This window comes from Salmo salar, chromosome 11 (assembly GCF_965601325.2).
Source record: "Salmo salar chromosome 11, fSalSal1, whole genome shotgun sequence".
NCBI classification, from domain to species: Eukaryota; Metazoa; Chordata; class Actinopteri; order Salmoniformes; family Salmonidae; genus Salmo; species Salmo salar.
The window spans coordinates 107,023,013-107,039,699 of record NC_138301.1 but is presented as its reverse complement, the minus strand read 5'-3'; the positions used below and the strand labels follow the sequence as shown (position 1 = coordinate 107,039,699).

General features: G+C 48.5%; 1 protein-coding gene across 1 annotated transcript in view; it reads right to left on the bottom strand.

The window, feature by feature from the left end:
• ephb4a (eph receptor B4a) overlaps window positions 1–16,687 on the bottom strand; it is a 64,870-nt gene that overhangs the window by 35,108 nt on the left and 13,075 nt on the right. The window contains 1 exon segment of the mRNA XM_082958246.1: window positions 1,849–1,919. Coding sequence (XP_082814372.1) covers window positions 1,849–1,919 — 71 coding nt within the window.

The window sequence follows — 16,687 nt, the reverse complement described above, 5'->3', positions numbered from 1 at the left end:
TACAAACAATAGTATGCAAGTATAAACACCATGGGACCACGCTGCCGTCATACCGCTCAGGAAGGAGACATGTTCTGTCTCCTAGAGATGAACGTACTTTAGTGTGAAAAGTGCAAATCAATCCCAGAACAACAGCAATGGACCTTGTGAAGATGTTGGAGGAAACAGGTACAAAATAATCTATATCCACAGTAAAACTAGTCCTATATCGACATAACCTGAAAGGCCGCTCAGCAAGGAAGAAGCCACTGCTCCAAAACCGCCATAAAAAAGCCAGACTACGGTTTGCCAATGCACATGGGGACAAAGATCGTACTTTTTGGAGAAATGTCCCCTGGTCTGATGAAACAAAAATAGAACTGTTTGGCCATAATGACCAACGTAATGTTTGGAGGAAAAAGGGGGAGGTTTGCAAGCCGAAGAACACCATCCCAACCGTGAAGCACGGGGGTGGCAGCATCATGTTGTGTAGGTGCTTTGCTGCAGGAGGGACTGGTGCACTTCACAAAATAGATGGCATCATGAGGGAGGAAAATTATGTGGATATATTGAAGCAACATCTCAAGACATCAGTCAGGAAATTAAAGCTTGGTCGCAAATGGGTCTTCCAAATGGACAATGACCCCAAGCATACTTCCAAAGTTGTGGCAAAATGGCTTAAGGACAACAAAGTCAAGGTATTGGAGTGGCCATCACAAAGCCCTGACCTCAACCCTATAGAAAATGTGTGGGCAGAACTGAAGAAGCGTGTGCGAGCAAGGAGGCCTACAAACCTGACTTAGTTACACCAGCTCTGTCAGGAGGAATGGGCCAAAATTCACCCAACTTATTGTGGGAAGCTTGTGGAAGGCTACCCAAAACGTTTGACCCAAGTTAAACAATTTAAAGGCAATGCTACCAAATACTAATTGAGTGTATGTAAACTTCTGACCCACTGGGAATGTGATGAAAGAAATAAAAGCTGAAATAAATCATTCTCTCTACTATTATTCTGACATTTCACATTCTTAAAATAAAGTGGTGATGCTAACTGACCTAAGACAGGGAATTTATACTATCATTAAATGTCAGGAATTGTGAAAAACTGATTTTAAATGTATTTGGCTAAGGTGTATGTAAACTTCCGACTTCAACTGTATTTCCCTCAGATTACACAGAACCACAAAGAATTCGAAAACAAATCCAATTTTGATCAACTCCCATATCTAGCAGCAAGACGTGTGACTTGTTGCCACGAGAAAAGGGCAACCAGTGGAGAACGAACACCATTGTAAATCCAATCTATATTTATGCTTATTTATTTTCCCTTTTGTACTTTAACTATTTGCACATCATTACAACACTGTATAGAGACATAATATGATGTGAAATGTCTTTATTATTTTGAAACTTTTCAATTGAAATGTCTTTATTATTTTGGAACTTTTGTGAGTGTAATGTTTACTGTTCATTTTTTATTCTTTGTTTCACTTTTGTTTATTATCTATTTCACTTGCTGTGTGTGTGTATGTTTCCCATGCCAATAAAGCCCCTTAAATTGAAATTTGAGAGAGAGAGAGAGAGAGAGGAGAGAGCGAGAGAGAGAGAGAGAGAGAGAGAGAGAGAGAGAGAGAGAGAGAGAGAGAATCTCAACTTGTTTTGTTCTTGTGAATCCTCTGCCGAAGTAGATAATCGAGGAGGGAGCATAGCCCTCCGTTCACCTACTAACGAATTGACACTCGACCTCGGTTTCCGGGTCCCGGAGGATCAGAGGAGCTGAGGAGAGGACAGACTTTTTCCCAATTAAGAATCTCCCAGAAAGAAACTAGAAGAGAATGAGAGGATCCATTTGGGGGTCAGTATACACACCTGAGGGTTGTCATGGGAGTAGACGGTCCATCTGAGATCTGACGTCTCTGTCTTAGTGTTCATCAGGACCTCTGTGAAGACAGACATGTAACAACATGCTAAGGACACACACTTCAACAGTAGACCCAGAGACATTGTAATACAGATATACACACTGTCACAGTGCTCCCCGTGTTCAGTCGTTTGAGGCAGTAGAACTGTGTCATGTATAAATCCAGTAGCTCTAGCTATACCCGCTGCTTCAATGTAACGGGGGGGGGGGGGGGGGGGTTAATGATATGTCACTACTGAGAGGGACATTAGACAGTGAGAAACAGAGTTCTGTGCCAAATAAACCCTGTTCTTTTCCCTCCCTCCCTCCCTCCCTCCCTCCCTCCCTCCCTCCCTCCCTCCCTCCCTCCCTCCCTCCCTCCCTCCCTCCCTCCCTCCCTCCCTCCCTCCCTCCATGTCTGTGGTCAGTATCATACAGGTCTGGCTTAATGCCTCCCCCTTGTTTCTAGATTAAAATAACCTGCTGAGAAACCTCTCTGTCCTCAGGGGGAGAGGGGGACATTGGGACTAGCTGTGGGAACAAGGGGAAATTCCAAATTCACATACACAACACTCAAGCTCACTCTCATGTATTCACAGTGCACACACAAACAGGCTTGTATTGCGCCTACACCTACTGAACAACATGCACACCCCTCCAGCCGTGAGCTGTGATTAAAAATGAAATGATTTTGTGTAATCTCCTGAAGCGTCGGCCGAATACCAGCTCTTTTACAGCCAGAACATTTCTGCTATGATTGAGTAATTCAATACGGATTGAGAACGGAAGAGGAACAATGCAGAAATATCACAGGCAAGCAGAACTGAAATGATTTATTTTCCTGTGAAAATGTCTCTTCCCCCAGCCATTCCTCAGTAGACTGGCTCGCTCCTGTATTGTGAGCTGACCATTAGTTATTGATGGGATGAGGTTTCCTTCCATCTGAAGCCCAGTGGTGTGTTTTAAAACCATGTCCTGTTTGTCCATCCCTAAGGGGTTTCCCTGCAGGGGTCCTTCTCAGGGGTCAGGCTGTCTGCAGGTAAGCTAGTCACATGACCATCCCCAGCCGTGCCCACATCGTCTCCCCACTACCAGGCTTCCTTTGATCTATGATTACACCTCCTCAGAGCACCATGCACAAATACCAAAATCTCTATTTATCTCTTCAATTCCTTCCTTCCTCTCTCTCACCCTACCCTGCCTTTGTCTCAAAAGGGAATTACTTTGATCTATCTTGGTACACTCTCTGGCACAGTCTGCTTTTGGAAAGATAGAATGAAAGGTTTCTATCACTTGTGTGTTCTCTGGGTGAGCTGTCTTTAGAACAGAGCAGAATCATGCCATCAATAAGTCCAATTTGATAAGAATCCTGCTGGTTTGACAGATTGTTGTTACACTGAGGCTCATTTGATACCTGTGCCTGGCCTTAACAGTCTTCCCTCCCTGTCTCTGACGAGCTAAACACTTCTATCTCTTTCTCCATCTCCATTGACAGTCCCTGAGAGCCCTGGCATCTCCCTCCCTCTCTCTCTCCCTCCTTCCCTGTCTCTCAACTACACTCTTCTCCCATCCTTCCCTGGGACTAGCAGGCTGCAGAGGGCTGATAACCACAGTCCAACACCCCGAATAAAGAGATGGACACCCAGAAGGCAAGGAGAGTTGGGGTGAGGAGATAGAGGAGGATGATGGGAGAGGAGGATGATGGGTGAGGAGATAGAGGAGGATGAGGGGTGAGGAGATAGAGGAGGATGAGGGGTGAGGAGATAGAGGAGGATGATGGGAGAGGAGGATGATGGGTGAGGAGATAGAGGAGGATGAGGGGTGAGGAGATAGAGGTGGATGATGGGAGAGGAGGATGATGGGTGAGGAGATAGAGGAGGATGAGGGGTGAGGAGATAGAGGTGGATGATGGGTGAGGAAGATGATGGGTGAGGAGATAGAGGAGGATGATGGGTGAGGAAGATGATGGGTGAGGAGATAGAGGAGGATGATGGGTGAGGAGGATGAGGGGTGAGGAGGTTGAGGAGGATGATGGGTGAGGAGGATGAGGGGTGAAGGGTTGAAGAGGATGAGGGGTGAAGGGTTGAGGAGGATGAGGATGAGGGGTGAAGGGGTTGAGGAGGATGAGGGGTGAAGGAGGATGAGGATGAGGGGTGAAGGGGGAAGGAGGATGAGGATGAGTGGTGAAGGGGGGAGGAGGATGAGGGGTGAAGGGTTGAAGAGGATGAGGGGTGAAGGGTTGAGGAGGATGAGGGATGAAGGGGGGGAGGATGAGGATGAGTGGTGAAGGGGGGAGGAGGATGAGGGGTGAAGGAGGATGAGGATGAGGGGTGAAGGGGGAAGGAGGATGAGGGGTGAAGGGTTGAGGAGGATGAGAGGTGAAGGGGGGAGGAGGATGAGGATGAGTGGTGAAGGGGGGAGGAGGATGAGGGGTGAAGGAGGATGAGGATGAGGGGTGAAGGGGGAAGGAGGATGAGGGGTGAAGGGGGGAGGAGGATGAGAGGTGAAGGGGGGAGGAGGATGAAGATGAGTGGTGAAGGGGGGAGGAGGATGAGGGGTGAAGGAGGATGAGGATGAGGGGTGAAGGGGGAAGGAGGATGAGGGGTGAAGGGGGGAGGAGGATGAGGATGAGGGGTGAAGAGTTGAGGAGGATGAGGAGTGAAGGGTTGAGGAGGATGAGGATGAGGCGTGAAGGGTTGAGGAGGATGAGGGGTGAAGGGGGGAGGAGGATGAGAGGTGAAGGGGGGAGGAGGATGAGGATGAGTGGTGAAGGGGGGAGGAGGATGAGGATGAGGGGTGAAGGGGGGAGGAGGATGAGGGGTGAAGGGGGGAGGAGGATGAGGATGAGTGGTGAAGGGGGGAGGAGGATGAGGATGAGGGGTGAAGGGGGGAGGAGGATGAGGATGAGGGGTGAAGGGGGGAGGAGGATGAGGATGAAAGGTGAAGGGTTGAGGAGGATGAGGATGAGGGGTGAAGGGGGGAGGAGGATGAGGGGTGAAGGGGGGAGGAGGATGAGGATGAGGGGTGAAGGGGGAGGAGGATGAGGATGAGGGGTGAAGGGTTGAGGAGGATGAGGGGTGAAGGGGGGAGGAGGATGAGGGGTGAAGGGGGAGGAGGATGAGGATGAGGATGAAAGGTGAAGGGTTGAGGAGGATGACGGGTGAAGGGGGAGGAGGATGAGGGGTGAAGGGGGGAGGAGGATGAGGATGAAAGGTGAAGGGTTGAGGAGGATGACGGGTGAAGGGGGAGGAGGATGAGGGGTGAAGGGTTGAGGAGGATGAGGATGAGGGGTGAAGGGGGGAGGAGGATGAGGATGAGGGGTGAAGGGGGAGGAGGATGAGGATGAGGGGTGAAGGGGGGAGGAGGATGAGGATGAAAGGTGAAGGGTTGAGGAGGATGAGGATGAGGGGTGAAGGGGGGAGGAGGATGAGGGGTGAAGGGGGGAGGAGGATGAGGATGAGGGGTGAAGGGGGAGGAGGATGAGGATGAGGGGTGAAGGGTTGAGGAGGATGAGGGGTGAAGGGGGGAGGAGGATGAGGGGTGAAGGGGGAGGAGGATGAGGATGAGGATGAAAGGTGAAGGGTTGAGGAGGATGACGGGTGAAGGGGGAGGAGGATGAGGATGAGGGGTGAAGGGGGAGGAGGATGAGGATGAGGGGTGAAGGGTTGAGGAGGATGAGGGGTGAAGGGGGGAGGAGGATGAGGGGTGAAGGGGGAGGAGGATGAGGATGAGGATGAAAGGTGAAGGGTTGAGGAGGATGACGGGTGAAGGGGGAGGAGGATGAGGGGTGAAGGGGGGAGGAGGATGAGGATGAAAGGTGAAGGGTTGAGGAGGATGACGGGTGAAGGGGGAGGAGGATGAGGGGTGAAGGGTTGAGGAGGATGAGGATGAGGGGTGAAGGGGGGAGGAGGATGAGGATGAGGGGTGAAGGGGGAGGAGGATGAGGATGAGGGGTGAAGGGGGGAGGAGGATGAGGATGAAAGGTGAAGGGTTGAGGAGGATGAGGATGAGGGGTGAAGGGGGGAGGAGGATGAGGGGTGAAGGGGGGAGGAGGATGAGGATGAGGGGTGAAGGGGGAGGAGGATGAGGATGAGGGGTGAAGGGTTGAGGAGGATGAGGGGTGAAGGGGGGAGGAGGATGAGGGGTGAAGGGGGAGGAGGATGAGGATGAGGATGAAAGGTGAAGGGTTGAGGAGGATGACGGGTGAAGGGGGAGGAGGATGAGGGGTGAAGGGGGGAGGAGGATGAGGATGAAAGGTGAAGGGTTGAGGAGGATGACGGGTGAAGGGGGAGGAGGATGAGGGGTGAAGGGTTGAGGAGGATGAGGATGAGGGGTGAAGGGGGGAGGAGGATGAGGATGAGGGGTGAAGGGGGAGGAGCATGAGGGGTGAAGGGGGGAGGATGAGGACTGATGTAGGGAGCGGCAGGGTCGCTCTCAGCTTTAGACAGGAGTGTAAAAAGTATAACTCCTACCTTGGGGAATGGAGGAATGGAGGAATGGAGGAATGGGAAGGTATAGTGGTTAGGTGTTTCCCCAGTGTGTGTTCTGCCTCAAGTTCACAGGAAAACAAATTATACACCGTCTTCATGGTGGTAACTGGTGCACCACTTTAGAATTGAGTCACGTGCGCACCCATATACACACTGTGCCATTCCTCACCTGCTCCTGCTGATGTCCTATGATGATCATTTATAAGGAACAGCGGAAACAAAGCAGTCACCCCCTCCAGGCACAGCCCGGTACGGCAGCCGTGTGTATGAGGTGTGTGTGTGTGTGTAATCAGTGTTTATCACTGCTCTATCATTATGTTTTATGAGACAGGATGCATGTGTGTGTTTGTCTGAGGGTTTATATATATGCATGTACAGACATGTACAACTATATGATACAGTACAGCCCATCCAACAGTAAATGGAGGACATCATTGAGATGGGACTGACTGAACACACTGGGACTGACTGAACACACTGGGGCTGACTGAACACACTGGGGCTGACTGAACACACTGGGGCTGACCGAACACACTGGGACTGACTGACTGAACACACTGGGACTGACTGAACACACTGGGGCTGACTGAACACACTGGGGCTGACTGAACACACTGGGACTGACCGAACACACTGGGACTGACCGAACACACTGGGACTGACCGAACACACTGGGGCTGACCGAACACACTGGGGCTGACTGAACACACTGGGACTGACTGAACACACTGGGGCTGACTGAACACACTGGGGCTGACTGAACACACTGGGACTGACTGAACACACTGGGACTGACTGAACACACTGGGACTGACTGAACACACTGGGGCTGACTGAACACACTGGGACTGACTGAACACACTGGGACTGACTGAACACACTGGGGCTGACTGAACACACTTGGACTGACTGAACACACTGGGGCTGACTGAACACACTGGGACTGACTGAACACACTGGGACTGACTGAACACACTGGGACTGACTGAACACACTGAACACACTGGGACTGACTGAACACACTGGGGCTGACTGAACACACTGGGACTGACTGAACACACTGGGACTGACTGAACACACTGGGGCTGACTGAACACACTGGGGCTGACTGAACACACTGGGACTGACTGAACACACTGGGACTGACTGAACACACTGGGGCTGACTGAACACACTGGGACTGACTGAACACACTGGGACTGACTGAACACACTGGGACTGACTGAACACACTGAACACACTGGGACTGACTGAACACACTGGGACTGACTGAACACACTGGGGCTGACTGAACACACTGGGACTGACTGAACACACTGGGGCTGACTGAACACACTGGGACTGACTGAACACACTGGGACTGACTGAACACACTGGGACTGACTGAACACACTGGGACTGACTGAACACACTGGGACTGACTGAACACACTGGGACTGACTGAACACACTGAACACACTGGGACTGACTGAACACACTGGGGCTGACTGAACACACTGGGACTGACTGAACACACTGGGACTGACTGAACACACTGGGACTGACTGAACACACTGGGACTGACTGAACACACTGGGACTGACTGAACACACTGAACACACTGGGACTGACTGAACACACTGGGACTGACTGAACACACTGGGACTGACTGAACACACTGGGACTGACTGAACACACTGGGACTGACTGAACACACTGAACACACTGGGACTGACTGAACACACTGGGACTGACTGAACACACTGGGGCTGACTGAACACACACACATGCACAGACACACACACACACACACACACAAACACACACCACACTCTTAGAAAAAAGGGTTCTTCGGCTGTCCCCATAGGAGAACCCTTGTTGGTTCCAGGTAGAATCATTTTGGGTTCCAGGTAGAACCCTCTGTGGGACGGGTTTTACATGGAACCAAAAAGTGTTCTTCAAAGGATTCTCCTATGGGGACAACCAAATAATCCTTTAAGGTTCTAGATAGCACTGTGCAGGGTTGGGATCAATTCAGAATATTGGAATTGACTCCCATCCAACTCATGAGCTAAAATTCTAATTGATTTGGCCACACGTCACAGGATATAGAATTTGAGTTTGAGTGACAGGAAGAAGAATTTAACTGAGTACAATTCAAATAAATTCCAGTCAGTCATATAACATGAGAGTTTAATTATATCTGACAGGTCACACTTCCAGATACCAAAGAATATATCACATTTCTCTGGAAACAATATCCTCTTTTAACCTTAGTGCTTAGAATAGCCAGTTACAGTATAATTCCAACAACCATTTATTTAGTTTGGCTTCTTTTTGAAGGCTTTAGGGTCAACTTGAGGGTGAAACTAAAAATAATTAAAATTAGACTATTCACATACAGCTTTCATTTTCCTTTATCAGGAAAACCAATTGTTTCAACAATATTTTTGTATGCATGTAATTAACAACATGTTTGATGTTTTATGTACAAGATGTATATTTGTATAGACTAATATAATAATATATTAGTTATATATATAACTAATTCCACTGAATTCAATTCTATTTCCATTCATTCAAATTCGAATTGCAATTCTGTATCCTGTTTAATACTTCAATTGAAATTCAATTCCATTTCAAGAACGAGACATTCTCAATTCTATTCTATTCCAACCCTGACACACACACACACACACACACACACACACACACACACCACACACACACACACACACACACACACACACACACACACACACACACACACACACACACACACACACACACACACACACACACAGCCTGCTGCTTTTTGTAGACCAAAGACTGATCCCTGTAAGATGGAGCCGTACCTCATCCTGGCATTTCACCACTCCAGAGAGCAGTAAAGACTCCTGACCTTCCACCAACCCAGAGAGAAGTAAAGACTCCTGACCTTCCACCACTCCAGAGAGCAGTAAAGACTCCTGACCTTCCACCAACCCAGAGAGAAGTAAAGACTCCTGACCTTCCACCACCCCAGAGAGAAGTAAAGACTCCTGACCTTCCACCACCCCAGAGAGAAGTAAAGACTCCTGACCTTCCACCACCCCAGAGAGAAGTAAAGACTCCTGACCTTCCACCACCCCAGAGAGAAGTAAAGACTCCTGACCTTCCACCACCTCAGAGAGAAGTAAAGACTCCTGACCTTCCACCACCTCAGAGAGAAGTAAAGACTCCTGTTCTTCCACCACCTCAGAGAGCAGTAAAGACTCCTGACCTTCCACCACCTCAGAGAGAAGTAAAGACTCCTGACCTTCCACCACCCCAGAGAGAAGTAAAGACTCTTGACCTTCCACCACCTCAGAGAGAAGTAAAGACTCCTGACCTTCCACCACCCCAGAGAGAAGTAAAGACTCCTGACCTTCCACCACCTCAGAGAAGTAAAGACTCCTGACCTTCCACCACCTCAAAGAGAACTAAAGACTCCTGACCTTCCACCACCTCAGAGAGAAGTAACGACTCATAACCTTCCACCACCTCAGACAGAAGTAAAGACTCCTGACTTTCCACCACCTCAGAGAGCAGTAAAGACTCCTGACCTTCCACCACCTCAGAGAGCAGTAAAGACTCCTGACCTTCCAGGACCCTAGAGAGCAGTAAAAACTCCTGACCTTCCAGGACCCTACAGAACAGTAAAGACTCCTGACCTTCCACCACCTCAAAGAGAAGTAAACACTCCTGACCTTCCACCACCCCAGAGAGAAGTAAAGACTCCTGACCTTCCACCACCCCAGAGAGAAGTAAAGACTCCTGACCTTCCAGGACCCTAGAGAGCAGTAAAGACTCCTGACCTTCCAGCACCCTACAGAGCAGTAAAGACTCCTGACCTTCCACCACCTCAAAGAGAAGTAAAGAATCCTGACCTCCCACCACCTCAGAGAGAAGAAAAGACTCCTGACCTTCCACCACCTCAGAGAGAAGAAAAGACTCCTGACCTTCCACCACCTCAGAGAGAAGTAAAGACTCCTGATCTTCCACCACCCCAGAGAGAAGTAAAGGCTCCTGACCTTCCAGGACCCTAGAGAGGAGTAAAGACTCCTGACCTTCCAGCACCCTACAGAGCAGTAAAGACTCCTGACCTTCCACCACCTCAAAGAGAAGTAAAGACTCCTGACCTTCCACCACCCCAGAGAGAAGTAAAGACTCCTGACCTTCCACCACCTCATAGAGAACTAAAGACTCCTGACCTTCCACCACCTCAGAGAGAAGTGAAGACTCCTGACCTTCCACCACCTCAGAGAGAAGTAAAGACTCCTGACCTTCCCGGACCCTAGAGAGCAGTAAAGACCCCTGACCTTCCACCACCTCAGAGAGAAGTAACGACTCATGACCTTCCACCACCTCAGAGAGCAGTAAAGACTCCTGACCTTCCACCACCTCAGAGAGCAGTAAAGACTCCTGACCTTACACCACCTCAGAGAGCAGTAAAGACTCCTGACCGTCCACCACCTCAGAGAGTAGTGAAAACTCCTGACCTTCCACCACCTCCGAGAGCAGTAAAGACTCCTGATTCTCCACCTCCCTAGAGAGCAGTAAAGACTACTGACCTTCCACCACCTCAGAGAGCAGTAAAGACTCCTGACCTTCCACCACCCCAGAGAGAAGTAAAGATTCCTGATCTTCCACCTCCCTAGAGAGCAGTAAAGACTCCTGACCTTCCACCACCCGAGAGCAGTAAAGACTCCTGACCTTCCACCTCCCTAGAGAGCAGTAAAGACTCCTGATTTTCCACCTCCCTAGAGAGCAGTAAAGACTCCTGACCTTCCACCACTTCAGAGAGCAGTAAAGACTCCTGACCTTCCACCACAGAGAGAGAAGTAAAGACTCCTGACCTTCCACCACCTCAGAGAGCAGTAAAGACTCCTGACCTTCCACCACAGAGAGAGAAGTAGACTCCTGACCTTCCACCTCCCTAGAGAGCAGTAAAAACTCCTGACGTTCTACCTCAGAGATCAGTAAAGACTCATGACCTTCCACCACAGAGAGAGCAGTAAAGACTCCTGACCTTCCACCACCTCAGAGAGAAGTAAAGACTCCTGACCTTCCACCACCTCAGAGAGAAGTGAAGACTCCTGACCTTCCACCACCTCAGAGAGAAGTAAAGACTCCTGACCTTCCAGGACCCTAGAAAGCAGTAAAGACTCCTGACCTTCCACCACCTCAGAGAGAAGTAACGACTCATGACCTTCCACCACCTCAGAGAGCAGTAAAGACTCCTGACCTTCCACCTCACTAGAGAGCAGTAAAGACTCTGGGCCTTCCACCACCTCCAAGAGCAGTAAAGACTCCTGACCTTCCACCACCTCAGAGAGCAGTAAAGACTCCTGACCTTCCACCACCTCAGAGAGCAGTAAAGACTCCTGACCTTCCACCACAGAGAGAGAAGTAAAGATTCCTGACCTTCCACCAACTCAGAGAGCAGTAAAGACTCCTGACTTTCCACCACGTCAGAGAGCAGTAAAGCTTCCTGACCTTCCACCTCCCTAGAGAGCAGTAAAGACTCCTGATCTTCCACCTCCCTAGAGAGCAGTAAAGACTCCTGACCTTCCACCACCTCAGAGAGCAGTAAAGACTCCTGACCTTCCACCACCTCAGAGAGCAGTAAAGACTCCCGACCTTCCACCACCTCAGAGAGCAGTAAAGACTCCTGACCTTCCACCACAGAGAGAGAAGTAAAGATTCCTGACCTTCCACCAACTCAGAGAGCAGTAAAGACTCCTGACTTTCCACCACCTCAGAGAGCAGTAAAGCTTCCTGACCTTCCACCTCCCTAGAGAGCAGTAAAGACTCCTGATCTTCCACCTCCCTAGAGAGCAGTAAAGACTCCTGACCTTCCACCACCTCAGAGAGCAGTAAAGACTCCTGACCTTCCACCACCTCAGAGAGCAGTAAAGACTCCTGACCTTCCACCACTTCAGAGAGCAGTAAAGACTCCTGACCTTCCACCACCTGAGAGAGAAGTAAAGACTCCTGACCTTCCACGACCTCAGAGAGCAGTAAAGACTCCTGACCTTCCACCACCTCAGAGAGCAGTAAAGACTCCTGACCTTCCACCACCTCAGAGAGAAGTAAAGACTCCTGACTTCCACCACAGAGAGAAGTAAAGACTCCTGACCTTCCACCACTTCAGAGAGCAGTAAAGACTCCTGTCCTTCCACCACCTCAGAGAGCAGTAAACACTCTGGACACAGTAGAAGAACCCTACCATACTACCAGCTCTGTTCCAAAGACTCCAACTCCATCCACTCCACACAGCAGGTGAATAAACCCACGTCTCCAGTCTTTAAATAAGTGACCTTGAATATGATAGCTGCTGCATGACCCAACCTATTCAGAGTTGGAACACAAACCCTCTCTTTAATTACAGACCAACGTCTTCACTTTCCTCTATACCTCTCTGCTACTTGCCCTTCCACTCTCTCGCTTTTCCTCTCTCTCTCTCTCTCTCTGGCTGCTCTGGAGTGTCATAAGGAAATGATAGGCCTGTGAGCCTTCGCTCTGTATCGGCTACAATTAGACCCTTGCTTTAATTAAGGAAACCCAGAGTGCCAATTACCCCCTACACGCCTAGAGAGAGAAGGAGCGAGGAGAGATAGAGAAGAGATAAAGTGGGAAGGTGGCTGAGAAGGAGAGAACAGAGATTCTGGTTAGGGTAGGATGGGAGAACATGCTAAGAGGAGAGGGAAAGGGAAAGTCAGGGGTGGGGAGAAGAGTGCAGGAGTGTTGGACAGCCCTGACCTAAGTTAAGGATTTATGGGAGTGCTGGGAGGGAGAAACAGACAGAAACAGATGAAGGGAGAGAAGGAGAGATGAAAAAAGACTAGTGGAGCTTATCAGGGCATTTGGCTACCAAGACACCACCTTGCAGTCTTCGTGTGTGTGTGTGTGTGTGTGTGTGTGTGTGTGTGTGTGTGTGTGTGTGTGTGTGCTGCAAGCACAAGAGTGTGCGTCATATATCACAATACAGATGAAAGATCTTAATTTGATCACTCTTTTGTTGCTGAGAATTTTCCTTCACAGCAGGAAATGGAAACTTGCAGTGTATTTGAGTTTTTAAAAGGGTTTTAAAGTTTGTAATTTCCACGTAGAAATTTCAGACTTGATTTGCCGTAATGAAAAATGTATCAACCCCTAGAAAAATGTCCATTCATTATAATCCACACAGTAATTCACATGTCCTGTTGCTGCAGGATTATTCTTCTGCTGTAGCAAACTGGCTCAAATTAAGATCCTACATCTGTAGTGTATGTTCAAAACCTGATGTGTGTCTGTTTATGTGTGTTTGACATAGAGTTGAGCCTGTGAGATTAGGTCTCCCCCTCTCCTCTAATCCCACTCCCCTCCTTCCTGTTTCCTGCTTCTCTCCTGGTCTGAAGGGAGCTGAGGAGTGATGGACTGGCCACTGACATCCTCACAGTGCATTCAGCAGGCCTACTGGAGTGAGAGGCCCTCTGAGAAAAACATTACACTTCACTCTCTAATCTTATAATAAGGGCCCCGTATGATAGCGCATGGACCTGTGTGACTGTCTACATGTAGCCTGTATACATGTGTTTGAGAGAGAGAGAGAACGAGAGAGAGAGAACGAGAGAGAGAGAGAGAGAGAGCAAGAGAGAGAGAGAGAGCAAGAGAGAGAGAGAGAGCAAGAGAGAGAGAGAGCAAGAGAGAGAGAGAGAGCAAGAGAGAGAGAGAGAGCAAGAGAGAGAGAGAGAGAGAGAGAGAGAGAGAAAGAGAGAGAGAGAGAGCAAGAGAGAGAGAGGAGAGAGAGAGAGAGAGAGCAAGAGAGAGAGAGAAAGACGAAGACAAATGTTTTCCTCCTTTATTCCTACTCCAACTCATCTACTCCTCTTCAGGGATGTCAAACAGCCCGGTGGTACTACTGTCCTTGTTCTCCCCTCTCCCAGGACATCACCTGACCCAGTTACTGTAGGGAGCTGGCTACTGGCTACTGGACAGGGTCCATTTCTGTGTGGGTGTCCAGCCAGAGTTGAATAACACAGCTGTGAACCAAAATGGCTGACCTTAGCAGTGGGGATTAAGTGTATTAAACCTACCCTCCATGTCTGGCATTCATTTGGGCTCAGAAATGTGCAAGTTACAATTGACTCAATGCCTGGAATTTTGGGTAACATTCTAATAAGGTGGCTGAAATGTCTGTGCCACAGCAGAACTTATTGAAGTAGAAACAGCAGCATTTCCACACAACAGACAAAAGTTTTTAACAATCATAGACTGTTGTCTGCAGAACATTGGAAAATATTAAAGATGTAATATGCAGAAATTGCTCCACCATTTCCTGGTTGTTAAAATTCTAATAGTTCACCTAGTTTCAGTTAATGTGACAAAACAAGCAAGTATAGTATAACTAAATTTATGAATGAGAAGCATAGAAATAGCGCACATAGAACAGATCTACCGCTTCTTAGACTTGCTTTCAATGAGAATAACAGATTTATAACTCTAATTTCTATGTGAATTTGGTCAGGTCACCCAAAAAGTGACATATTGCCGCTTTAACTCAACATTTACGTCACGTTGCAGTGAGCTAATTGCTGAGATTGTTCAAGAGTTGACAGTAGTAATGTTCTGGTTTTTTTCTTCTCCCTGGTTGGATTTTAGTTCTGTAGCTAATCTCACACCAAAGGGGTGATCTGAAAGAGTCCAGATGACTTCCCACATATCCCTCCCCGGCTAACAAAAGACACTGAGCTATGGGTGAGATTAAACTTCATAAAAGACCAATTAAGGAGAGCTGGAGTGGAACAAAGAAGCTCAGAGTCCTCCCTCCCTTCCCTGGAGAGAAAGACACACAGTGGAACAGCTTTCTACATGATCAAGGAGCCTCGCCGACTACTGAGGGAAAGACAGTGGTACAGTTGGCATGGTTTGATAGGCATCGTAACTAAACCAGTGTGTGTCACTGTGGATGTTTAGAACAAAGGGTTTAGGATTAAGTCAACCTCAAATCAAAGGGAGTCTTGTATCTCTGTAATTGTTTCTGTTTAACTGATAGGGACTCAATGGTAACAAATGTGACAGAGATAACTCATTATGTTTATAAGGGTTTATAACAAGTTTATAAAGATTAGTTCACAATGATCATCGTGTTGAAGGAGACACACTTTGGTCCCAGTTACAGGACTGTTTTCAAAGTGTGAACAATCTCCATATACTTTCAGCATGTTTTAGTGGTTCTTTTCCTTTTTGTGGTTCTGTTGTTCAATATTGACCCATTTCTCTCCCCCCATCACTCAAGTCTCATCCTCATAAGAAACTCTGGACAGAAAATGGTTTGCATGTATCTCCATATCAGTCCGACTGGGAGATCTTCCAGCACTCTAAAGACCGGGACATAAACCAAAGAAAAGGTCAGCTCTCACACACACTTCTACACCCGCACTCAAATGTGCTCTGACGCAAAAGTACACACATCGACTGCAGAGATAATATGACCAACATCTACTGTCAGGTTCCAATCGCTAACGTCTGCCTTACTAACCACATCAACGTTGGCTCCTCATTGGTTATAGAGTAATACAAACTGTATTACAGCTGTATTTAGTTATTTTCACAAGAGAAAACATGCAGATATACCTCACACACGCACGCACGCACGCACGCACGCACGCACACACACACACACACACACACACACACAGACACACACACAGACACACACACAGACACACACAGACACACACACACACACACACACACACACACACACACACACACACACACACACACACACACACACACACACACACACACACACACACACACACACACACATACACACACACACTCAGTGACTAATCCGCAGTGGGAGGTGGACAGCTTGACGCTGGAGGACAGTCAGTCTGAATGGCACAACAGACTCAGTCTAAATAAACCATCCAAAGATCTGCACATCCAAGCCCAGATACAACAGAATACTTCCATGGGTCTCCTCTTTCAGTTGACACCTCCTCCTCCCTCTCTTCCACAAGCCAAGGAAAAACAGACACATCGAGGGGTAGAGCTCAAGATCTTCCTTCCAATGTTCTCTGTTCTTACAGGCTTAAGACAGGGGGGTTTGAAGCACTAAACACTTTTGGAAGAGGTTTTTAGGTTCCAAATTGAAATAAGACCTTGTATGAAACCTTGTATGATGATGGATGAAATGACTAGTGTGAACATGTAATGTGAATGCTCTGTGTGTGTGTGTGTGTGTGTGTGTGTGTGTGTGTGTGTGTGTGTGTGTGTGTGTGTGTGTGTGTGTGTGTGTGTGTGTGTGTGTGTGTGTGTGTGTGTG